Source organism: Scophthalmus maximus, chromosome 10 (genome assembly GCF_022379125.1).
Source record: "Scophthalmus maximus strain ysfricsl-2021 chromosome 10, ASM2237912v1, whole genome shotgun sequence".
Taxonomy (NCBI): Eukaryota; Metazoa; Chordata; class Actinopteri; order Pleuronectiformes; family Scophthalmidae; genus Scophthalmus; species Scophthalmus maximus.
In genome coordinates this window covers 24,045,273-24,071,306 of record NC_061524.1, presented here as the reverse complement: position 1 = coordinate 24,071,306, position 26,034 = coordinate 24,045,273, and the positions used below count along the sequence as shown (strand labels likewise).

Genomic DNA, 26,034 nt, shown 5'->3' with positions numbered 1-26,034 from the left:
AAACACACACCGAGACAGATCTGTGAGTGTAAATGTTGCCGCCATCTCATGGTGCTTCATCAGTAGTGCAGCTCTTGTCTTACATCCAAATGTGTTGCAGACGTTTCGGGCAAGTGTTACGCACAAACTTTATTTCGCTTGGCAGTAACAGTGATTACTGACTGGTCCGTTCCAAGAACTGCACAAAACATCATTGTGATAACAATATACATATGTAGCATGTAGACTCAACTGTAAAGTGTTTCTGTTGATGAAGTCATAACTTCTCAACTGCCAAGACCTGAGCACAAAACCATCAGTCAACCAGGGCATGGCCACATTACCTCACCAGTGATTATGTGGAGTGATAGTCTCTCTGCCGGCTCAAATAGATGCCAGAAATCCGAATGTCCGAATATCAGTTGCATATTTCAAAATCTTATCGCTCTACTAAAAATGTTGCGTAATGATTATGGAAACTGAGTGACTGTGAAAGCCTCTGGTCGTTTGGTTAATTTTGATTCAAGACAAGACTTAATCTGAAAAATATGTTTGTGAACTTCCCTCTTTACTATTGACTCCTTGACATGTTTAAAACCGTATGCTCCTATACACTAGGAGTTATTCTATTTCCTTTTGGTTACATGGGACAAAAAACTCAAAAACACATTAAAAAACATTTCAAATGGCTCCCATGGGAAATTCGTTCCTTTCTTCTTCTGCAGAGAGACCAGCCATTTTCCCACAGGTGTCCCCGTGTCCCATCTTCATGAAGACACACGCACTTTGGAGGAGATGTTGCGATGTCTGCCGAGGCTTAGTAACGGTCATTTTGGCGTTGTTACAGTCGGGGCCCCTTTGCCCCGCAGACCTGTGCTGTTTGTGACTCACCGTTACGCCACTTGACACTGTCTGGGCCCCAGACCAGTGCCTGTGTTGGCGATGTGTCTGCTCTCTGTTTCCAGAATGCTCCAGGTGATTGAACATTCAATCCAGTGAGCACACAACAGTCAGACTTGGCTGTATAGAATTACATTCCCGTTGGTTACATTGTATTGAGACCATATTGTATTCAAAAAGTTTACTATATTTGTGTTTTACATTTTCTATCATACTGATACTAATAGAACTCTTTAATAATACAATTAAATTGACTTGAATGAGACATTACATGGAATAAGTAAAACAAGATTTTTTTCTCGTTGGCAGAGCAAACCTGTAAATGTTGCTCATACCTTAAAGGGTCAATTTCATAGTTTAAAGGGTAAATTAAACAGACCCAAAAAGAACAATCAATTAGTGGAAAATTAGTGGTTCGCAGCACTGTGCAGGTTTTTTTTTATATTGCTGAGTTTTAAGATATATATTCCACCAATAAGATGGAGATGTAAAAAAAAAAAAGCCCTGGTGACCTGTAAACAGATTTCTTTGGAGTTAATGTATGCAAAAAAACAAAACAAATAGCCCCCACAAAAGGAAAGTTTTGTTATGTGAGCGAACTGACACATTAAACACATATGCTACAAATTAATATATCGATTAATGAGTAAGCTGTAGCCATAAAGCAATTTTCTGTTTCTTAATTTAAGATGTGTAAAGATTATAGTTTAAAGACTGACTAAATATTTTTAAACTTCTTTGAGACAATTTTTTATATTATATTTTATTGTATTTGCATTATCATTGATTTAGACACAGTGGTGAGAAGTATTCAGATCCATTACCTATTAGTACCACTGTGTAAATACTCCATTACGGCATTACTGCAATGAAAACATGACATAAGATAAAGTGTTAACTATACAATGTAGGTATTTATAACTGAGAAAAAAAGGACCCTGTAGCTGTTTCACCATTATTCATTATTATAGCATTCATACTATATTTTTATGTGAATTCTATATCATTAGAAACTATTATTTTAAACTGTTATATACTATACGATTAAATTTCTAACATGCCTAAGCAGGATATTACTTCAATAGTTGATCAAGGTGGAGCCAATATTTAATTTAATATTCGTTTTATATATGATAGGATTATATCAGGACATCCTATGTTGCAGATTATATTCAGACAGAGACAGAGGGTTTCTATGGAGATGGAGCCATTCTGTGTGCTGGATGACGACACGTGGTTCGGAGAGAGTTAAACGCACCAACAAAACCGGGATAGGGAGGTTTTGTGGATGCGAATGCACTGACCACTAGTTTATCTGTGTAACCAACCAGAAATCTCCTCAATATATTAAGCTCTGAATAAAAACTTCTGCGTAAGACATCCACGATCCTGATTCAGCATCAACCTCATCAATTTCTCCACAACACTACTGTAACAAATGATTTTTTGGATTATGGATTCATCTGCTGATTATTTTCTCAATTAGTTGTCTGGTTTAGATGGATAACATAGTTTCAGACACCTGTCAAATTTACTAAGAGCCAAAAGTGAAACCTCCGCAATGCTTAAAGATAAATATCAAATTATTGCTAAATGAATTGAAACTTTGAAGATAATAAAAGGGAAAAGCACCAAATATTCACATTAAAGTCACATTTAAGCGAGGAACCATGAAATGTTTCGTACCTATGCTTGAAAAATTACTTACACAGTTATCAAAACTCCAATACCATATGCAATATGCAAGCACCAGCCGGTGCTCCTGGGGGACAAGCTGGAGCACTCAGGAGTGGATCACCACCTCACATCCTGGATTATAGACTACCTCACCAACTGCCCACAGTATGTGAGGACAAGGGACTGTGTCTCTGATACAGTGGTCTGCAGCACATGAGTGCCACAGGGAACGGTCTTGGCTCCCTTCCTGTTCACCCTGTACACTGCAGACTTCATGAACAGCACAGCCAACTGCCATCTGCAGAAGTTCTCTGACGACTCTTCCATCGTCGGCCTCATCACAGATGACGATGACAGGGAGTTCAGAAAACTGACTCAGGACTTTGTGGACTGGTGCCAGTGGAACCGCCTCCAGATCAACGCTGGGAAAAGCAAGGAGCTGATGGTGGATTTCCGCGGGTGCAGTCACCCCCCCACAACACAGCAGCATCTCAACAGCCGACAGGAGAAGACTAGACAGACTGATCAGGAAGGCCAGCTCTGTCCTAGGATGCCCCTTGGACACAGTGCAGGTGGTGGGAGAGAGGATGATGATCGCAAAGCGATCATCAATGATGGACAACGACTCCTACCCCATGCAGGATGCTGTCTCTGCACTGAACAGCTCCTTCAGTGACCTGCTCCTTCACCCTAAGTGTGTGAAGGAGCGGTATCGCAGGTCCTTCCTTCCTGCTGCTGTGAGACTGTACAACCAGCACTGCTCCCAATAGAACACACACACACACACACCCACACACACAAAGGACTCAACCACTGAGAAATAACCAACGGTGCAATAACCAACTGTGCAATATTTATATTTATTATATTTTTTATATACTATTGCTACTGCTCTGTACATATTATTTATATTTTTTATATACATATTTTGTATATTTTTTACATACATACTGTTTTTACAAAAAAAAATCCTGTAAATTTCTTTCTATTCTGCTATTTCTCCTATATTCTGTCCACTGTGCTGCTGTAACGACCACATTTCCCCATTGTGGGACGAATAAAGGAATATCTCATCTCATCTCATCTCAAGTTAACATTCTGTCAACAGACAGAAAGTTCACAAACAATTTGAGCTGTACTTCTATAGATTCCCTCTCAAATGCAGTGGACATGTAACATGTAAATACAAGAACTGTAATTTGTTAAGGTGAAGCTCATTCTTTGTTAAAGTTATCTAAACACAGCGTGAGAGAGACACATCAGACCGACGTCACTGCCATGGTTCTTCTGGCACGTCTTCAAGTTTAGTTCAACTAATGTGGTCATACAGCGCCCCCTATCGTTTGTTGTGACTTCGTGTTTAAACCAATCACAGTCACTCTTGCTGGAAAGTCTCAGAGCACAGGAAAACACCCCATCCGCTGATTGGTCACTCCACTTCTCGCAGCGCATAGACAGAGGTCTCGCCAAGGAACCAGGAGGGAGGGTTATTTTAATGGCCGTCGGTTGCACTATAAAATGCAAAATGTCCGGATTATCCACTATATTTAGACCGTATTAGCCACTGGTACGCGTGGGCTGCCGTTTTGGGTGACAAGCATCACTCTGGACATATATTCCGGCCACAGGTTTTTCTCTAGTGTTGTTTCGACGGCGCTGAACGGACTTTACCCGCTTCATTCGCGCGACGGGCCTAGCCGGCTGGCTCAAAAACAAGCGGACTGCTAGCAAGTCGCCGGAGTTCAAAGGTAAGAGTGAGCGCGTTGTCTGTTCCCTTTACACTCTGCCTTATTACGAACCCCGATCTCTACATTGAAACGCGCATTTGAAACTGCGCGCACCATACACGATATCACGCACGCGACATTTACCGACATTGGAGGCAGTCGTGTGTGGGGTGTAAACAGGGGGCTGCCGTTAGCTTAGTTTAGCAGCATTGGAGCTAACGGCTAACTTTATGGTAACTTTACAAGCAGGAGCAGGCCCAGCTGGAGTCGACCGATGCGGGCGAGTTGACGCTCCTGCGGGTGCGACGTCGGGTAAAGTATTTCCGCGCGAGTTTTGCCAGAGTTAATTCCAGTCGCTCAGCTTCCCGTTGTGTTGCGCACTAACGACGGGTCGGACGGTGTTGTTTCACAGCGATGCTGCTTCTGCTAGCCACATGCTAAGCAGTGGGGGACTCGGGAGCTGACGACAAGTTAACTGACCCAACCCGCGCAAGCGATTATGTGCGCACACACCTTTTTCCTCCCATTCTTGGGACGTGGTACTAACGCAACGACGTACAAGTAAAATTGGTGTAACTTTTAACTGTCAGACTCACGGTGGTCGGTTGAGTTTCTGCCTCGAGGTACATGAGTTTTGTGTTAAATGTTGAACGTGTCCTGCCTCTTTTCGCAGGGAATATGTAATATAAAACATCCGACATGACATCGAGATTCGGTAAAACCTACAACCGCAAGGGAGGGGAGGCCAATTCCAAATTCGAAGAGGTCTTCTCCAACAAACGGTCCACACTGACCACCAAATGGGGGGACACCACCTACAAGGCTCAGCTGGGAGCCAAACGGCCTCTGTTGAAGCCCGACGCCGCAGAGCTCCCCAAGAGGCCCCGGCTTGAGGACAGCGACAGTGAAGATGATCCGTTTGGGTTTGACAGCGACGACGAGTCCAAGACTGTGACCTCTCACGGCCTGTCCCAGGTGAAAGTCAACGAAGGCGACGTGGCAAAGACAGCGGCAGTGCAGGGCGGCGGGACGGCCACTGTTGTGGCGTCTGCACATGGCTCCGCAAGCACGGCTGCAGCGCTCACAAGTAAGTCATCCATGTGTCAACTACACAAATGTATCTTCGCCTTAAAATCTTCTCTGTTCGCTGCATATGTGTCATTTCATCATCTAGCTCTGACCTGCCCGCTAATTTTGATGTGACAATGTTCAATTGTGTTCTTTATTCGTAGGCAAGCAAAAAGTTGAAGAGAAGGCTGTTAAAAACAGCCAGCCCTGGTTCAAAAGCACATCAGAAGGCAACCAGAAACCTGCAGGTGCGGCATCCTTCTCAAACACAGTCCCCTCTGGTCATCAGAATTTCTCAGCTCCCAAAATAGACCTCAAACTGTCCGGTGATGCACCCGGTGGTTGCAGAGACTTTCAAACGTCTTCCTCTTATGATGGGCTGTCATCTGAGGAGACGGAAAGTGCTGAGCTACAACCTCCCACAGAGCCTCCACCAGAACCAGTGGACAACATTCCCCCATCCCCATTCACCCTAAGGGCCTCTAACTGCAAGAAATACCAGCGACCCACCCGGCCTGACAAAACATCATCTGAACCTGCAGAAAACAACAGTAACACGCCCAATGAAACAGTGAGTGCCCAAAATAAACCCAACAGTGTCCTTTCTGCGAATGCAAGTACTACTCTTACTGGTACTAAGACAGCAGCCAAGCCAACGGGCAGAGGCGGCGGGAGGGTAAGGGACTACACTGTTCTGCACCCGTCCTGTCTGTCAGTGTGCAACGTCACCATCCAGGACACCATCGAGCGGGGCAGCGATGATCTGGTTACTCCTGCTGCCCCAGCTGACCTCGGACAGGCAGGCCTGATGAAGAAGAAGATTGATGCTCCACCTTCCAAAACCACCAGGTAATCTTGTGTTTCTGTGTCGCAACCACATAATGGACATAAAGTTTTATTATAAACCCTTCAAATATAGATCACTGATGCTTTTTTCTTTGAAATGGTGCTAATGGACTATAGCAGGTTTTTGCTTACCGTTGCCTTCCTTGTATAACTCGTGATTTTTGACATGCTGTCAGGCCTCGCCTATTGCTTTTTTATTGAGGGCGAGGCCCAGCAAAATTTTACTTACACACAAACACACACATACACACACACACATATACAAGCACTTTCAGAAGACTGCAGAGCAGAGAAGCTGTGGTAGTGACAGTGACCTAGGTGACAGTAATGTCTTCCTCAAGTTGACGACAACTCAGTTTGCCATGAATCTTGAAGAGAGCAGCGGATCAAGGACTGGTCCCCTGTTCTGAATTTATTATTCTTTAAGAATTATTATCAATTATCATAGTGCATGCATCAATTATCATTTTGTAAATCACACCACAGCCCTTTGATTCAAAGTTCTTAGAGATTAACACACTAAAAAAGCATTCATGTCATCCCATTCATTCATCGACATCCAATCATTCTCATCCCGTTTTGATCATATTTATACGCTTTCAGAAATGTGACACCCATTGAGTCATTTAATTAACCTAAATGATAAGTTCAACACAAGTATTTTCATTGTCGGATGTTGTCTACATCAGCTGTTTGGAGAAACTGCTGTTAGTATCTGTAGCATTCGTGATCTGTTATAGGTCCATTATGTATTCTATTTGGTTTCGGTGTGTTCACAGTAGTATTTTGTTGTCTTCTCTTGCAACTGTTGTAGGATTTTCACAGCAGTTCACTCAGATATGCAGAAGTTTGACAACCTACCTCTAATTTTATTTTATTTGTTTGTTTTCAATGTGTGCATTGTGTTGTGCTCATGCTGCTCCAGTTCCCCCTGTCTTACACTGTCTCAGTAAAACACATCAACAATGTAAACAAGCAGAAAAAAAATCATCTCACTCTTATCTTTGCAGGTTCCGACCCACCCAGACAAAGACGAGGAAGACCAAGACTGAGTCCAAGCTAGAGTTCTTCGGCTTTGAAGACAAAGAGGAACAGGAGGGCGAGGACGGGTCAGATGGGGCCATGGCAGGCAAGAGTAACTACAAGATCAAATATTTCGGCTTCGATGACCTGAGTGAGAGTGACAGTGATGACGAGAGCTCTCGGGCCAAGGAGAAGAAGGCCAAGAAGGAGGCTGCAGCCTTGGCTGCTCTAAGCTCGGGTGTGGACAGTCCTCATACCAGTGACTCTCAGGACAGCCAGGCCAGCAGCAACACAGGTGGGCTGCTCTGTTGATGAGAGAAAAACTAATTTGGTGATGGTGTAATTGATATTTTGTTGCATTTCTCAAGTTTACCTCATAAGCTTCTAAAACATTTTGTCTTTAACTTTAAGAGCTTGGATGGCCTAGTGTGGTTAGTCAGTCCATTTACATACTGGTTTGGTTTCTCCTACAGATGCTTTTGACTTCTCTGATGACTGCAGTCCTGGTGGCTCTGAGGGGCAGAGGGGACGCTCAGGGAAGCAGAGTGACAAATCCAAGGACATTGGCAGTCGGCTCAAAAAAATCTTTAGTGGACCCAAAAAGGTATATGAGCATGCCAGGCATATCCTGAGAGTATCTTTGCTTTAAGTCAGATGGGATTTTTGTCCCTTACTATGCAGCCGTTTCTTTGAGCAACTGCCGGTCGCACTTTTTCCAGTAATTACACAATGAGCTGGCACGAATCTCTTGACCTATTGATATGGACTTTAACAGGAGTCGTCGATCAATATGAAGGGGTCAAAGTGTGCTATCTAACCTTCATGACCTTCCTCCTGACCAGAGTTGAACTTGCCGCCTGTTATAGATTTTTAAAAGACAATTACATAACAGAATACCCTGCTCATCTAAAAATAGACTGAGATAATGGGAGGGAGCTGAGGGGGAAAAAAGAGCAAGTAGTCGGGGAAACGGCTCAACTGAAACCGTCATTTAATGTAATGGAATTCTATGACTCAGTAGTAATGCGTGTTAAAACTACAGTTGCATACTTGATGCTCTGAATGCTGATGCCCAGGGATTCATTTGTGATAGTAGGATCACATGAAAGGGGTAAATGTGCTTTCAGTTGCACACACTGTACAGTGTTTCATTGTTAAGGGGGATCTGAATATTACAGCTTGTGCAGACCAATATTTATCTGAATAACTCTACTTTGATTTGTGGTTCTTTGTGTAATGCCCACATCTGCTCTGTTTATATGAATCATGTTGTTAAGATGCTTTAGGTTGTTTGTGGTCTGTCCTCCTAATCCTGTGTGAATAAGTGTCTCTGTCATCTACAAAACTCCAAACATTGTCTGTGTGATACATAATTGACTCGCACAATGTGTCATTTTCAAGAAATGTTTTGTGCGCTCGGGGACGGTTGTGTGCTTCACACCGAGGCTGCTGTTGTTTCAGTCTATCATCACGTGTGCACTATGCAATATTTATGTGCTCAGTCTAGGGAAGCCATGGTGTGGAAATTTTCCCACTGGGTACTAAACCCGTGACAACCATAGACTGTCCGTAAAAATGGACGAAGTAGACTCCAGGTCCCGAGAGTGAAGCCAACGCGGAGGTGCCTGAACTCTGTATTCTCTCGAATGACCACGAGAGGGCAACACAGTCAGTTTCTATAGAAGTATGAGAAAATGACTCCCCTTTAATCTCACTTAAAGGGGCAGTAAGCAATTTTGGAGAACAGCTCTCTTTGTTGTTGTACTTTTACTGCTCTGGCTAGGCCGCAAACTCACAACCTTGCGTATGGTAGACTGCCACACTGACAACTAGGCCAAAACCACGGAGTTGCAGTGCCACCCGCCTACAAAACTCTTGGTGTGTCGACAAGTGATGTTTATAAACTGCACACAGTGTCGTGGGGTGTGGTCTGAACCATTTTTTCGTTTTCGACTGCGCCGAAAAACCCAGATTTTTTTTCCGTTCACACCGAACCGACAGCTAACGGACCATGAGGAAATAACATGTATTGCTTTAGAATAGCTTATTGCCCCTTTAATTTGTTACGTCAGTAAACATTTCTCCTGAGGAGTTTATGGTCTGAATCGAAAGTTTCAAATCTCTTAAATACAACATGATGTTGATTTTGTAAATGACAGTCTCGTTCAGAGAAAAATAGAATATAAAGCACTGTATGCATTGGGGCATGGATACAGCGTGATTGACAGCTAGTACTGTCCAATTTGCTGCATGTTGCAGGTAGACGATTTCTCAGTCAGCCTCCCTGCTCCTCCAAATTATTTATACTTCTGTTTCTGAAAAAACAACAAGCTGGTCTAAATACTAAACTTGGAGCTTCAAAACGAGCTACCACTCTGTGACAACACCGGTGTTACAGATTACAACGGACAGCTCACAAAAGACGCGTGTCGGCATGGTGGAGCGCATCCTTAAATCTTTGATGTGAGATTTTGCTGCATGCAGGCAGCCTCGCAACTTGAAGTTGTGTGCAGTGTTTCCCATCAATTACTTAGACTGTGTCATTCCACTTCCCATAATAAGATTAACGGAGATATAAGATCTCCAATTTAGTCTTTTGCACCGTTGCCTTAATGCAGTGCTCTTCACCATTTTCGCTAGCTAACTCGCTCCCTCGAGCACATTGACTTGTATTTCGAGGAACCGGCGGACCTTCAAAACATCCATAACAATTTTTTTGTCATTTGACACCAAATCCTCATCGTCCTTGTTGTCAACTCTCCTCTCGTCACAAGTTGAGTCTTTGTCACTGTGAGATCTGACTCTGCTGCTGCATGAAGCAGACACTTTCACTTTCTGTTTAGTTAACTGCATCGTCAGGTTATTAAACACTGGGATTCAAGCCAGAATGGATCATGGAGATTAACATGGAACACAAGCATCATATCATTTTATCTATAGCCATTGAACTAATCTTTAAAATTCTTGCTGTGTTCAGTCGCCTGCTAAAGCTGTGTACAACGCCCGTCACTGGAACCAGCCGGAGCCTGAAGAGATGCCTGCTCCTCCCCTGTCCCGAGCTCCAACTGCTCCAGTAAGATATGACTCGCTTTGTGGTTATATGTAGAGCCTGACCCATATATGGGTTGCCCAATAATATTAGGATATGAGCATTTCACGGTTATCGGTATCACGTTAATTTTTTTTTACTTGTTTATTATTTTACAGTATAAACGATGCAGAAATGATTATTTATGTTTACATTTTATGTAAAAAAAAAAAAAAATCAAGTTCTATCTATTTTACTTTTAATTCCCTTGTCATAAGGTTTTGATAACGAAACCTTAGAATCGGTGCCAATCGGTATCCAAACATTTTCACTCCCTAATATCAGCCTTATCTTTGACCTCCCAAAAAAACAATATTGGTCAGGCTCTAGTTTTATGTAATATGTTTAGCTCTATTTTTTTGTTATATTTTTTTTAATAAACTAATTACAGGGAACTTTGTCATGAACTGGACCATCAGCTTGGGAAAACTGAAATTGTGATGTGAAAATGAAATAAATTTTGCACACAAAGCAGGCAAGTCATATTAGGGAGTTATGCAGAGCAAATGCTAATAACTAGAACCATTTGTTTATAGAATTCTCCGCTCTCTGCTGTCCGCAGCCCATGACATTGTTTATTGGTCTCTTAGTAGTCAACAGTTCTGTATTAATTACTGTAATTAGTCTCTTTCTGTTCATGTGGAGCTTGTACCAGACAAGTGAACTGAGGTTTACTTGTATATTTGCTGTTGAATTCACTCCATGGCAATATAGTTTGTTTAGAGATGAGCTAATCAGCATCTGGCAACTAGAATTTGTTGATAACTTTGGACCACAGCATGTGACATCTGTTAACAACACTTATTAAAGTGTGCTTGTGCGCTTAACAACCTATTCAGCTGAGGTAAATCTTGCGGACATGTCATTATACAGATTTTGTTGCTTTGGTATGAGTCCCATTTCTCTGCCTCTTTCTTCCTCAGGCCGTTTTATCCAGCAGCAGCAGCAGCAGCATCAGCAGCAGCAGCAGCAGCAGCAGCAGCAAGGATAGCAACTCTCATAAAGATGATGGCCTGTTCAAAGCCCCTCCACCTCCGCCTCAAGTCATTAAGTCAGAGACCTTACCCACGCGACTCAACCAGGATATTGTCACAGCGCTCAAATGCAGGAAGGAGCACAAGGAGGTGAGTCTTGAGAACACTATTTTTAGAAGCCTGCTTAAGAAGGCTGCGGAGGAACACTGTCTTTTGCATTTAAATGCTTATTTGTGTTCACTTTTCACTACGGGCTGCTCATGTGCTGCAGGTTATGCAGTAAAAGTATAGCATTAAATTGAAGCATGGTGTCAAGCTCACTGTCATTTATTTGAACCCCAGCTTGGGTGGGAGGTGGCAGTGAGGACTGTTGCTGTTACTTTAAACTTCCCTACAGCTTGTATCATTTACAGAAGTGCTCTCTGGCCCCAGATCAATCCGTTTGCCACAGATCCCCAGAGGGCAAACGGTTTCAGCTAATCCGTCACTACACACTGGTGTTGGCTTAGGATGAGCTCCTCCATCATGTGTCATGCTGAGCACACACAGCATGACTCTTGATATTGGTAACCATACAGAGTCAACTGCTGATCAGGCCCTAACACCACATGCTGAGCAGACTGATCAGGGCTGTTAGCACAGTCAGCTATTGCTGTTAATGGAACCAGTACAGAGGAGTTTTCCCTCGCAGGGCGTGTGTCTGTGCGAGTTGATTATATCTCTGGATAAACGCACTACTTCCCAGTTAGCTTTAATCAACCCCATTCCTCTTCCGCCAGCTGTACACGGTGGTGCAGCATGTGAAGCACTTCAATGACGTGGTGGAGTTCGGAGAGAATCAAGAGTTCACAGATGACTTTGAGTACCTGGAGACGGGGCTGAAGAGCAGTCAGCCACTCAACACAAGATGCCTTAGGTAAGTGGGGGAAAAAGAACATAGTGCTTCCTTTGTGCCATTTTCACCGGGGCACTTACCTGCCACAAGTCTGCTGTTGCCTTATTTTTCATAATTAGCACATTGGTACTGACACTGAAGCATCTCACTTAATAGTTGTACAAGTATTGGCTTATTTAAAAGGAAAAGGAGGAACAGCTGCTTCAGTTAATCAGAGCTTTATAATTTGTGCAACTGTCCTTAATCAAAGTAAACAAAACAGCAATAATTACCTTGCTATCAGCAGCAACACAAGTGATTATGTTTAACAAGATTCTTTTTCATCCTTCACATGCGATATAACATAGTCTGTGATGGTTTAATTATTTGTTTTTCTCTATTTTCCTTAAATAATACCCAAAAATTATTATGTTTTTTTAAACAAAAGTAATTCATCTAGAATAAACTAAATCAAGCACTATTTGTACCTATAGAGGGCTACAGACTAACTTTTTACATTGATTGCACTGGTGCGCCTAACTTTTTCATTTAGGTGCACCCAAACATTTTTACTGCATCTTTTGGCACCACAATAATACACTTATTATACCTTTGCTTTCCCATACACATTGCTAATTTCTTAACACATTATGTAAATGACTAAACTGGAATAAAGGTGCATTTGCATGAGGATGACTTGAGACCTAAATGTTGTAAATGGTAGCCCTTCTTTGGCGATATTATAAGCAGTTTGAAATGTTATTATCATTTCTGACTCTGAAGCAGTGAAGAGTAGAATGGACAAATGTTTTGTTTCTCATACTGTTCTCAGAACATTATTGAACACTGAACAGCATTATTTTGAACAAATAATTCATATAAAGTACATGATGTTGTGTGTTGAGTGATGAGACTGTCAAAGAATAAAAGTAGGGTGTAGATGTTTCACTATGAACCAGGTCACCGCAAGGTGTCACTCATTCATCCTCTGCTCAGGCTCCTCCCACTGGCTGCAGCTGTTGTCTCTGACTGGGACCACTGGAAGAAGAGTGTCCTTTCACTAAATGTCTCCACAGATTGCTCATGTTACCGCCCTCTCTTGCAAAACACTTACAGGTTACACCTGTGACCAGTGCAGCTATGCTCCGACGCTGCCTGCTAACGTCGGAGCGTCAGCTACTAACAGCGCGGACATTAGCAGCACCGATAATGTCGGAGTTTATCGATACATCAGTCTTTCATAATTCAGCCCCAGGTCCATTAAATACCAGATCTTGCCTGATTTCTTTTCCCCCCAGAAGAATACCAGGGCCAGAGCCAAACAGAGACAAAGCCAGCCCCTTCTCTGACTCTGATTGGCTCAGACTATGGTATTCTTCTTCGCTTTATGCTGGTGGGGAAACAAACACAACGCTTCACACAGACAGACCAGCGAAATGTCAGGCACAACCAAGGAACATTTTTAGTCGCACTGCACAGATTTTTGGTCGCACTCTGGAGCCCTGCCATATTTTATACCTTCTCTTGTCTGTCTTGTATTTGGTCTGTATTCAGTCTATGCCATATGGCAAGAAGAAGAAAAAGTGTTTTTCGGTTCTATGGTTTTTAAAGCTCTAAGCCTCTCCATTGTGGAAATGGAATTTATTTTGGAGACACAACCTTGGCTTCAGAAAAAGGAAGTCCAGCCGTGGAATGTTTTTCAGGCTTTTGATGTGAAGAGAGTGAAACATTTTCATTGAGTAGAAATAGAAAAAAGAACATGTTTGAGATGGGAGTCACCAGGGATGATTTCAAAAAAGGCTGTTCAACGTGTAATTCCTCTCTTTTTTTTCTTCAAGACTGTTCAATATTTGACCCACCATATCTACAATCCTTTCTTTCTCCCTCTCTAACTGCTGCAGTATAATCAGCCTGGCCACAAGATGTGCCATGCCCGGTTTCAGGATGCACCTGCGGGCCAGAGGGAAAGTGGCACAGGTTTTCAAAATGCTCAGCGATGCACCGCAACACCCGGTCAGTAAATGTCCTCCGTCACCTGCTTTTCCAGTTTCACTTTTGTCATCTCCCTCAAACTTCAGCATAGGGATATGTGAACTTGTTTTGGATAAATACTACTCTTGTTATTTTTTCTGTGATAGACTGAAATGTATTCCCTTGAGGTTAACTTCCACAGCCGTGAATCAGGGACTTAAATAAAACCCTAAATATATTATATACCATTGCAGACCTGTATTGTTAGACTGAACTGTCATTTTTTTTTCTAAATCATCAGTCTTTTCAACTGTGTAGCAATTCCAGTGTGACCTGTATGCTGCACAGCAGCTTTATATAAACAAGATTGCATTTCTCCATGTCTTAAAAATCGCAATTTCTTTCCATTCATTGTAGTCTTATTCTTCCTTGCCTTTTGTTTGCAATTATTTTAAGAGAATTTTCCATGTTACCCTCCAAGGTATTTTTCTAAATGTATAGAATTGTGCAGTAATAGTGGATTGAGGTTTTTTCATGATGGTCCAGGGTTTTCAAATCACTGATCACCTTGTCTGACCTAGTTTGCTCAACACCACTTTGTTAAACCTGGTCTCTGTCGTTCTACCAGAATCTTGGTCTGTGCACGGCTGCCCTCATGTATATTCTGAGTCGGGACCGTCTAAACATGGACCTGGACAGAGCATGTCTGGAGCTAATGATCAAACTGCTGGAGCTGGACCAGGACTACTCTGGCCACGAGGATCAGCTCACACCCAAGGAGGTTGCAAAGGTCAAGGAGAAGATCAGGAAACTGTGCGAGACCGTACACAATAAGCATCTGGACCTGGAAAACATTACAGTGCGTTGTCCTTCAATTCTTAAATGATCATAAGAAAAAAACCTTTGGACTCAACTTATTTTCAACAAGTAGCCATCCTCTCTGAAAATGTTTCTATAAGTTTATGCAATATTGGAAATGAACTTGTGTACTAATTGTAGATGTTACATATTTTTTCCGGTTGTAGACGGGCCACCTTGCCATGGAGACATTGCTCTCTCTAACCTCCAAGAGAGCTGGGGACTGGTTCAAAGAAGAGCTGCGGCTTCTGGGAGGTTTGGACCACATTGTAGACAAAGGTGAGTGTGTGAGATGTTACTGGAGTGTCAAAGCTGTCGGCTTTCAAGTAGCTGCCTGCACGTGGAATAATCATGTAACCCGTGTGTGTTGGGTTGCCCCAGTTAAAGAATGTGTGCAGAACCTGAGCCAAGAGGACGACAAGGAGAACCTGGTAGCATCTTTATGGGGCGCCGAGAGGTGTCTGAGAGTGCTCGAAAGTGTAAGTACTGCTCCATCTCTCTTGTACCAAACTCATCCAAAGTGTCACTGAGAGCTGTGAATTGGCTGGTGACTTTTATTCTTACCTTTAAAAAAGCTGAACCAATCACAAGTGCCTCCCCTCTTCTGCGGGTTCTTGACCCGTTTTTCGAGTTCGTTGATGTACTTTCTCAACCATTGATTCTATTTCTCTTTCATCTCCTTCCGACAGGTGACAGTGCAGAACCCAGAAAACCAAGGTTACTTGATTGCCTACAAAGACTCTCAGCTCATCGTTTCCTCTGCCAGGTGAGCACCAGACAGGACTTGGGGCTGCTATTGACGGACACGGACACATAATGAGGCTCTTTCTACTTCGGTCCATCCAGTTTACTTTTTGTAACACCATTTTATACAACATATTAAACTGTGTCCTTGTGCATATTGTGGAGCTTTTTCAGTAACTTAGATCTCTGTTAAATAAAAAAATAAACACTTATTTGATGCAAATGAATATTTAGTGTTGCATTGAGTAGACTGTAGGTAAAAGAAAATCCAATTAATTATTAAGTAATTTTTACCGTGGGAGCCTGTCGAGATTTCCAAGCTGCATTAATGGGAATTATTGGGAAAGTTGGATCCTTTGTTTAACCACTGAATAAACTTGGATTAAAAGTTTATACTGGTTGACGCATAATAGCAGGCGAAACCGGTTGAAGTTATTCTTTCTGAATCACCTTGAGACTCTTCCTCCTCTCTTCTTCAAACATGCTTGTTTTTTTGTTTTTTGAAAATGTCTCATCTGTGCCATTTTATTCTGCATTTTAATTTCTCTCATCAACTTTTTACTTTCCCCAGAGCTCTGCGGTACTGTGAGGATATGATCCAGCGGTACAGCAGGGCATTAAACAACAGCTCTCTGTCATCGTCTGGAGCAGCGCTGCCCCACTGCAGCTTCAGTAATGTGGGCAAGGCAGTGGAGGACTGCATGAGGGCCATCATAGGAGTGCTGCTCAACCTGACCCATGACAATGGTATTGTCATTTCCCTTTATATATTTTATGCCATGTAAAATGCACAGATAGATCTTGATCCAGAAATGTAAATTATTATCAATCAATCAAAAATGTAAACTGAAACAAACAACAACAGAACAGAAACAACAACAGAATAGAAACATGTCTGTACATACCGATATTTCATAGCACTCACTGCATCATTGACAGCCTATTGTGTGTGAGGTGTTCTGAGGATTTGGAAACACTAACATCATGTGTCCATTGTGCATCACAACAAGCAACAGTGTTAGAGTGGGATCCGATCTCACTCTTCCAAACCAGTTCTCCAGCTGTGGTGACTCGTACCTGTCCCATCCGCGGCGTTTCAGTGACAGATCCAGTGACTGTCACTCATGCAAGCGGCCTATTGTGCTGTGATTGATGGCGGGCAGCTGTGGGTCAGGACAGGTCGGCGGTTTGATCCCCGCCTCTAGTCATGCCAATGTGTCCTTGGGCAAGACACTTAACTCTAAATTGCCTCTGACGGCTCTTTGACAGCATATGAATGTGACAGAAAAAGCGTTGCTGGATGAATGTGGCTTGTGCTTTAAAGAGCTTTGCGTGGTTGATAAGACTAGAAAAGTGCTTTATAAATACAGTCCATTTACCAAGAAATCACATCCAACATGCGTCACTATAGCCGAGGCCCAACTGTAAAAGGCCAAAAGGACTTTGTGGGACTGAAAGAAGCAGCATACTATATTTTCATCTTCACTTTTTGTGGGTGTCATTTTAGCAGTAATCCCTCCTCAAGCCCTAGACCAATAACTTATGCCATCTGTCAAGACGTACGTTTGAGCAAGAGTGTTTTCGTCTCGATTATTAAACAGAAATTACCTGTGCATTTTTGATGGCCCCACTTTTGTTTTCCCCTGCATTTTCTCTTAATATGTCTTTGTTCAGTAGGTGCTGGTTTTATCTCGTATTTCTTTACACCTGTTAATAATTCAGTCGAATTGGCTTATCGCTTGTCTGATGTAATAAATAAAATTGATTGCATAGTATCAGTGTTGAAATTTGTAAATTCTTATTAATGTAATCAAGTAGACTTAAACCAAATCGCTCAGATGGACTTCACCACAAAATCAAATATTCAGGTTTTTAGCAGGGGATAGCGATGCCTCTCAGATATCAGTGGAGGTTAATGATGATGTTATTCTGTCTTCAGAGTGGGGAAGTACTAAAACAGGTGAGCAGGAACAGCTAACAGTTACCGCTCTGAACTGCGTCCTTCGAGTCCCACGCTACATCCCTCAGGAGCAGCGCTTTGACGTGCGAGTTCTGGTAAGTAAGCTGTTCTTGGACAGAACAAAACAACGCGACACCAGTGTTGAAAGACATCCTGCTGATTTGCAATCGCTTAGAATATGTCTGGGCCCTTTATGTTTCTTATTTGTGCTTTCTGTTTTGTATACCAGGGTCTGGGTCTACTAATAAACCTGGTGGAGTACAGCTCCAGGAACCGCCACGGTCTGGTGGACATGGAGTACATTGTTGACGACACCTGTCTGGAGGACAGCCTGATGCAGCCTGATGACCCGACACAATCGGACACGGCGGAAGAGTTAGCACCGCCGAGCGCGGCTGAGACTCAGGCAGACGAAGCCGGAAAGCCCAATTCCTCCGGTGCTCTGGCTGCACTTGTAAAGGTACGTATTGTGCCAGGACTCATTGATAAATATCATAGCAGTGTCTGTGAATATTTTCTATTTATTTTTGGTCTTGGCCACAGGAGATATCTTGTGAAGTAAGGATGGGAGCAGGAACAGCAAGTGCTTTGTTTTGTATGAACAGGTGATCCGGTGTATCACCTGCTTCTGTCAGAGAGAACATTCAGACATCGCTCTGAGAAATTTCCAAATAAGAATAATATAATAAAATATCATTTGGTGCACAAAACCACAAGCTGCTCTCGTCAGTGCTTCTTAATTAAATGCGCAAGTCTGCAGTTTTGTACATCCAGTAATAAGCAAGTGTAAATTGATGCAGACTCATATATGGATTTGAACTTCAAGATGGAAATGTCACTTTATTTATGCTTTGTTTAATTATTGATACTTCTCCTTTGCCCAACTGACTCATGGGGGAAAGGTTTTCTGAGACTCTGAAAAAACCTCAGAGAGTTAACTGGGCACTCAATCTGAAACCACTCTTCACTGTCAGGAGTTTAAAGCTTGTTTCGGAGTGTTTGGCATTCCCAGTCAGTGACTGACATGGAGTGATGAAATAACTTGGCTATAGTGCTGAACCTTTTATGCCTTTGAATTGTTAAGAATCTGCAGTTTTAACTGGCTCCAGTTTAATTTGTGTTTAGAGTTGACATGTGTTTCTGCGTCACTGTAATGCCCCAGCTCTTCCTGGAGAGAGAGCGCGCTGCCATCCTTGCCGAAGCCAAGACCGATGACTTGATCAGCGAGGCGCCCAAGCCGGCCCTGGACAAAAGCGGAGAGTGGCAGGAGACTTCGGGAGAGATCCAGTGGGTGGCAGCCGAGCCCACCGACAGCCAGTCTAACGACAGCCAGACTGAGAAGAAGGAGGAGGAGGAGGATGAAGAGTTGGACCTTAATAAAGGTAGGTGTTTCATCTTGTCTGCTACCGTTCACTCATCAGTTGTCACTGACTCTGGGGAGGCCCAGGCATTAACATCTTGTCAGTTGGTTACGCTCACATGTGAATTGTTGACCCACCCGACCATCGGGTCACATGAGTCAGGGTGTGAATGGGTGTTAATTCTCCTGTGTCGCAGACGACCTCTGGTGCTCGTTAAAAGATGGAATGACCATGTTGTTCAGTGTTTATTGTTTTCATCACTCTCAAACCACAGAAAGACATCAAACAAAGGCCCAGAACCAAAAAGAATTAAAAACGCACTTGGACCAGACTTTGAAATACCAAGACCTGTATAACTGAGACTGTTCAGACATGTAAGAGGAGCTGCTTTGAGCTCAGGCTAAAGTCTTTATGTAGCTAAATGAGCTTAATATTGGGGTTATGGTTATTGCGTGACATGAGCTTCATATCCTTCTCTGCGTCTCAGCGGTTGGCCCAAGAAAAAATGTGCGCCTCTCGAGGCAGCAGGCTGGCATTTCTTGTAGTACAAAACTGAATTACAACAACTGTTTTGATAATCAGTTAATTATCATCAAATCATTTTTCCAGCAACATTTACCCACCATTGCCCAGTCCCAGTTTCCCAGCTGACATTTTCACCATTATCTGACATTTCCTTAACCAAACAATGAATTGACAAAGTCAGTGGAAGTTCCATCTATATTCCAACAATCCTGCATACATTTTAATTTAATGCAGTACTAAGAGAGGAGAGTAGGAGTATAAAAACACTTTACGATGGCTGTAGATTCAGCCAATTGTTGACTGCTCAGCTGTTTTTCCTGCTGCACACCAGCCTGAAACTAAAACAGTCTCATTATATATCAGAGATACAATTATGAATTCACAGTAAAACAGCTCATGTGCCCAGACATTCTGCTCAGATGTTTGGGTTTTAAATTCAGAATCTTGAATGTGGCCGCCAATAAGAAAAAAATCAGTAACGTCATCAGGATTCGGTGGTGAATGTTTCCTCCTCAGTACAAACCAGACTGTTGGGAAACGGACCAGTGAATTACAGCTACAAACTCCTCCTCACAGGATGTTTCTGTTCAGCACGTCCTGCCATGACTCTCCAGAACAGCAGTGCATGTCACTGTAACGGTGAATCTTTTTTCTCTCTCACTTGTGTTTGCTGTAGCTCTGCAGCATGCAGGCAAGCATATGGAGGACAGCATTGTGGCCTCCTACACCGCCCTGCTGCTGGGTTGTCTGTGCCAGGGTAGCCAGGTGAGCATATTGGACAAATACACCATATGACTGGAGATTGTTTCCCACTCAACATGATTCATGTTGTTGCTCACCCACCTTTCTGTCTCCCCCTGCAGCTCAATGTGACTACTGTGAGAAAGAATTTACCTAAAGGGGATTTCTCCATCATGACAGAAATGCTGAAGAAGTTCCTGAGTTTCATGAACCTCACTGTGAGTATGACTGGTGATGTGGTCTAAGGGAGTGCAGACATACTGCACAGAAGCAACAATTCTGCAAAATTGTTTTCCTAAAGGATGAGCCTTCATTTTCACGTGATAGAAATACTGAAAATACTCCTCGGAGGGTTATTTTTTTGCAAGCACCTGAAAGTGTTGATGCAATCCTCAGCTCCAGGCACATTTTTATTGAAGCAACCAAAAATACACCATTTAATTGGGCCCATTGAGCACATTTGTGTGCCTCTTTTTAACTTGAAATAATTGCAGCTTTTACATTCTCTGCACCTCCTTTCTGAGAAAATACTACAATATAGATGTTCATCTCATTAACACAGAGATTTAGGAATGCATAATGTCGGAAGAGGCTGTGCAGCCGATAGATATGACCAATATATGATATCGATTTTTCCCTCCTCTAGAATCTAAACTGTCTGAGCTGCTCAGAGATCACTTGCATATGTAGTCTAGTGGCACTTTGCTTTCATGATACGCTGTGGCGGTCATGTGTCGTCACAACATACAAAATGTTATCAATGCATTATCAATTACACATGATTCCTGTGTACTCGCGCAGCACAAGCGTTCACAACAAGTAATAATGTGAAAGATGAATTAAAGTAACTCCTCGGACCTACTCGACGAGAGCAGCACGTGTTCTCACCCTCACACTCACACTCCTGTTCTTGGTTTTGTTGTTTTCCACACAGTGTGCAATGGGCTCCACAGGACAGAAGTCCATCTCGCGGGTCATTGACTACCTGGAGCACTGTTAACAGACAGCCAGGTCGCGGACTCACACTCTGGCTGCTCATTAAAGGGGTCCCAGGCTGTTCTGGTCACCCCCCCCCCCCCCGCCTGACAGGAGCAACACAAGGTCATCGGAGTCTCAGCAGCATTCCTACAACTCCACCTGATCTACCAGTGCTGTGATCACGCTGAATTCTCATTGCTAGTGGCGCACTCTGACATGCGTTTGAACACACACACAAACACACACACACACACATACGAGAGTTTCACTTACTCTCAGAACCAAAGCCCCGCTTCCCTGCAGACACACAGATTCCTTCAGTTCCAGTCAACTAATGCTGCAGATAGAGTCAGATAAACTTGAAAGGTTCAGGATTCACCCTCAGGTAACTGGGAATGAGGCAGAGGAATGTCAGACATAAAGATGGACACAAAAGCAAACGTCCTCCTGAAACGTCCCAAACAGTCTCCTGCCCACTGTCCGCTCTCGATTCTGTTCGCTCAGTTGCCGTGTGAACCTCTGAATCTAATTTTATGGATCATTAAATTTGAATCTCTGCCCATCCGTGTCAAAGCCACGGGAGAAATCATTGATCAGCATGAAAAACAATCATTTTCATGGACGTTAAAGTGACGTCTCTATTAGTTAACTCGTGTGGAATGATTTTGAACGCATACATCCATTCACCTGCGTGTTTGCGGTTGGCTCGACTGTTTAAGGGAAAGAGTATTTTTAAGCTTTGGTTTTTTATTCTCATTGTGCTCATTAACTCTACGCCGTGTGAGTTAGCAGATCTGATAGGTGTGTTGATATGTTTTTAGATGTTTGTTTTTCTTCGAGGGCATTTTATTTTTCCACCCAAATTATTAATGACTTTTAAAGACTAAACAGCTGTATGACTTCCCCACTAGGATGCTCTGTATTTGACTGATAATGGCATCTGGAAATTACACAATATTATGATCCGTTTTTTATTAATTTGGTAAGATATTAGTCTGTTTTGATCATTCCCATTTCAATGAATTAAACAGTATGTGATTACAGTATGCATTTTATCTCAAGTATAACAGACGTGGTGAATTTCTCAAGAAATGAATGGACGTGCTTCCTTTTGAATATAATGAAGTTATTATTTGTTTAAATGTATTTAATTTAATGCTTAGTGCTCCTCCTTTTTGTTTCATTATATTTAGTGTGACGCAGCTCATATATCGACATATTTAATTGAATGATAGTTTTGGCTTCAAACCACATTGAATTTCAACCACACTTTAATGCATTTAATGAAATTGGAAAAGTCTTTTTATCTTTTGTATGCTCATGTTAATTGACGTTGGGAATTTCCTCGTGATGGTTTTAAACTTCTGCGCGTCAGGCCACATGTAGCGTCAAGTTTTCACTCCCGTCGTATCACCGAGTGTCTGCATTGGACAACATCAAGCTCCCGTTTTATTTATTCTTCCACGGTGTCATTTTACTTGTGACGAAGCACCTGAACCTTTGAAACTCCTCTGCCGTGTACTGCTCACATGTACGATCACTGATCTGAATGACAGCCATACCTGCGTTAGCAGATTAGGTTTATCTGTAGGTTTGTAGGTGCTGCAGTGAACATAACTGCAACTGTTGACTGTGTATTACTTTGCAAACTCTGGTCTGAATGTAAATACTCCTGTACATAGTTGCTAATGGACATTTAAAAAAATGCTTAGACTACTTTTTTCCCTGAAGCTGATATTTTTATTTTATACAATATTTCTGAGTTGTCATTTGGAGAAACAAAAATCGCAGGAAGAGAAACACAAATAGTTTGTACCATTTCCAAGATCTTGTCTTTGGTTACATGTAAATAGTTGTATCTCAAAATGGAAAAAAAAAAAGTTGCTACTTTGAATATACTCCGTGTGTTTTCTTTGAATTGTTTCAATACCAGAAAAGCCATTGAACTTGTGCATTAATACAAAACGGGTGATTTAGTTTTCCTTTGGTATTCATGTGCGGCTGAATGCTCAACTTTGTATTCTAGCTTGTAGCTGCCGGGCCTCTAACCTTACAGGGCTTTGAGTGTATGTGTGTGTATCCCTGACAAACCGTCTGTGTTTGAGCGAGGGCTCAAAGCGCAGTCGGTACACTTAACAACACTCAGCGGTGACAGTTTGTGGACACGGCTCCTCAGCCTGACTGACTGTTGCGTGATGGAAACAAAATATTCTTGTTGCATATGCTATCTGAGAGTCAAACTTACAAATAGCTCAGGGAGCCTGGGGGGGATGTAGGGAAATACTATCTGGCAACACGAATTCCACGCAGATGACAGACGTGTCAAAAACAGGCGGGGACGCCAGGGCGGTGCAATCGGATTAGTTCAGAGTGCACAAATGGCCTTTAATTATGTCTTTACGTCTTGTTGGCCAACATCTTAACATGTGAGAAGATGGGCAGCGGTGCAGATGCCGCCTTTCATCCACCTCCATATATTATACATGGCAGTTCTTCAGGTGTGGCCAGTCAGAGGCGGTGAGCGCCCGTCCCCCTCTGATGATCAGTGGCAGGGAAGTGGATGAGGGTAAACACGGGGAGCAGAAAGGCGGTGTTTCCATGGGTTAACAAGATTGATAGGATGTCCTCCACCGAGGGAGACTGTGAGGGAGAAACGGATGCGGAGCACAGGGGGATTAACGGTCCCACCTGTCAATCAAGAAGCCTCTCGGTGAAGCTGCACAGCCTAAGGCGGAGAACTACGGCTGCATGTTTACAGCTCCCCCAGCATCCATCCTTTCATCCCGCTCCATCTCTGGCTCCACTCATCTGTCTTCTGGTCTTTCTTCTCCCCTGTGCACATGCTGTGCCACCTTTATTTATTTTTCTAATATGGCCTCTTGTTTTGGTGTTGTTAATTAACGAGAGATTTATTGTAGCATAATGACCTTTAAACTCCATGCGAGGGGATTTCTTTGTTCTGTCACACACTTGCTTTGTTGCGAAGGGAAGGACTGACTGGGTAAAGGCTGCAAATATTTATTTTATGTATTTTTTTTTTTTTCTTCTTCTTCCTGCTGTTTTCTTCTGAAGGCCTTAATGCCACTAGGTGGTGTGAGCAGTCAGCCTCTGACCACTGAAGTGAAACGCGCGCACACACACACACACACACACACACACACACACACACACACACACACACACACACACACACACACACACACACACACACACACACACACACACACACACACACACACACACACACACACACACACACACACACACACACACACACACACACACACACACACACACACACACGAACGAGTATCTTCTCATCTGTGGTGTTGCCTACTGATTTCCCCTCAAGCCGTAAGAGCGCTGCTGTCTGTAGAGAGATAAATGCCCTCGTCTTGCCGATGCTGTTGCAGGCACACACGCCCTGGGGTGGTGAAACATTTATGAAAGGGCTCAATAGTTACTTCGCTGACCATCAACACCTGAAAACAGTCAATTTAAATCAAGCCGTCACACGTAGGAAGCATTTCACCGCCTGTGTTTTCGACACCTGGTCGAGAACGTGCAGAACCATTCATCTCTTAAATCTGTCTGCTCTGAGTGCTCCTGACGGCCGTCCAGATCTTTGTGCTCAGAGAACTTGTATTCACATCACAGCATCTGTCCAATATTTAGCTGAACAATCCTTAAGAATACACATTGTTAGAAGGTGAAGGGGAACATTTAGGAACGGAGAAAAGATGTTTTTAATGGCACCGAAATAATTAGATCTGTTGCGTAAATTAAAAAATAATTCTAAATAAGGAAAGTCCTACATCCAAAATTGCACAGAGAATGTACACAACACAGTGTCATCCAGCAAAGTGTAAATAAAATAAGGCTGGCTGTAACATGTTTGCTATATTATGAACAAATACCAGTCGGTGCTCTCTGACTGTTGCTTTAATTTTAGATTCAGTCACTGTGAGTGTTAGTCATGCCAGATTTAAAAAAAAAAGAGGCATGAAATAAGATCACATATACTATATGCATAACATTCTAGTTCAATTACACTGAAGGGTTGACATGACACTACAGTTTTCTTCAGGCTCAGACGCGGGAGAAGTTCAGAAAGAATTCGTGATTACAATTCTGAAGTTTACGTGAACACTATTTACAACTCATAATTATAATAGCTGATATGACATGAACAAAGCAGCGTGAGCCTCAAGCCCATGGTCTCTACTGTAAATGTCCCATAATGACTCAAACAGTATATGGTTTTAATAATATATCAATACTATTTGGTAAATTTGACTCGACTGTAGTAGGAGCAGTTTGTCTTATTACAGAGTGTTATTAGCCTATAATATACCGTTATATTTGAAGCAGTACTTGCTTGTTTATTAGTCTGCAGGATTACGTAACCAATTTCCATGAAATATAATCAGGGATGCTGTAAGTGTCCCTCCCCCGGCGAGTTGCAGCAGCGTGTGCATACTACATGGTGGTAAAATGCTTCTATCTAATATTTTACATTAAGCACTATTTATTTAAATCAATAAAGTACAATTTTTCATAATTAAATAGTATAGTTAGGTCTAAGGGTCACAGGCTGGAAGGAGGAGGACCCAAATGAAGGCAAAGGGAAAAGGAGTTTTTAATAATAAAGGTAACAAAAAACAGACTTACAACCTTTAAAGGCTTTAAATCAAATCTCCAAAATAAACTACGGCGGCATAATAGAATTCCCGGAATTTA

General features: G+C 42.6%; 1 protein-coding gene across 1 annotated transcript; it reads left to right on the top strand.

Moving 5' to 3' along the window:
- The first annotated feature begins 4,004 nt into the window (after nucleotides 1-4,004).
- wapla (WAPL cohesin release factor a) lies at nucleotides 4,005-23,192 on the top strand. The gene is made up of 20 exons (XM_035606050.2): nucleotides 4,005-4,304; nucleotides 4,957-5,370; nucleotides 5,516-6,200; nucleotides 7,208-7,515; nucleotides 7,694-7,824; nucleotides 10,198-10,293; nucleotides 11,232-11,432; nucleotides 12,062-12,198; nucleotides 14,058-14,169; nucleotides 14,756-14,986; nucleotides 15,153-15,264; nucleotides 15,367-15,464; nucleotides 15,675-15,751; nucleotides 16,301-16,476; nucleotides 17,669-17,784; nucleotides 17,919-18,149; nucleotides 18,852-19,071; nucleotides 20,252-20,340; nucleotides 20,439-20,534; nucleotides 21,251-23,192. The coding sequence occupies exons 2-20, from the start codon at nucleotides 4,983-4,985 to the stop codon at nucleotides 21,314-21,316; spliced, it is 3,570 nt and encodes a 1,189-aa protein (XP_035461943.2). The 5' UTR covers nucleotides 4,005-4,304; nucleotides 4,957-4,982; the 3' UTR covers nucleotides 21,317-23,192.
- Nucleotides 23,193-26,034: the final 2,842 nt, after the last annotated feature.

Bases quoted from the DNA above. Each gene is read 5' to 3' on its own strand.
- wapla (XM_035606050.2), top strand. From the start codon at position 4,983: ATGACATCGAGATTCGGTAAAACCTACAACCGCAAGGGAGGGGAGGCC. The intron at 15,265-15,366 runs GTGAGTGTGTGA...GGGTTGCCCCAG, and splicing joins GGACCACATTGTAGACAAAG to TTAAAGAATGTGTGCAGAAC. The intron at 18,150-18,851 runs GTACGTATTGTG...GTAATGCCCCAG, and splicing joins CTCTGGCTGCACTTGTAAAG to CTCTTCCTGGAGAGAGAGCG.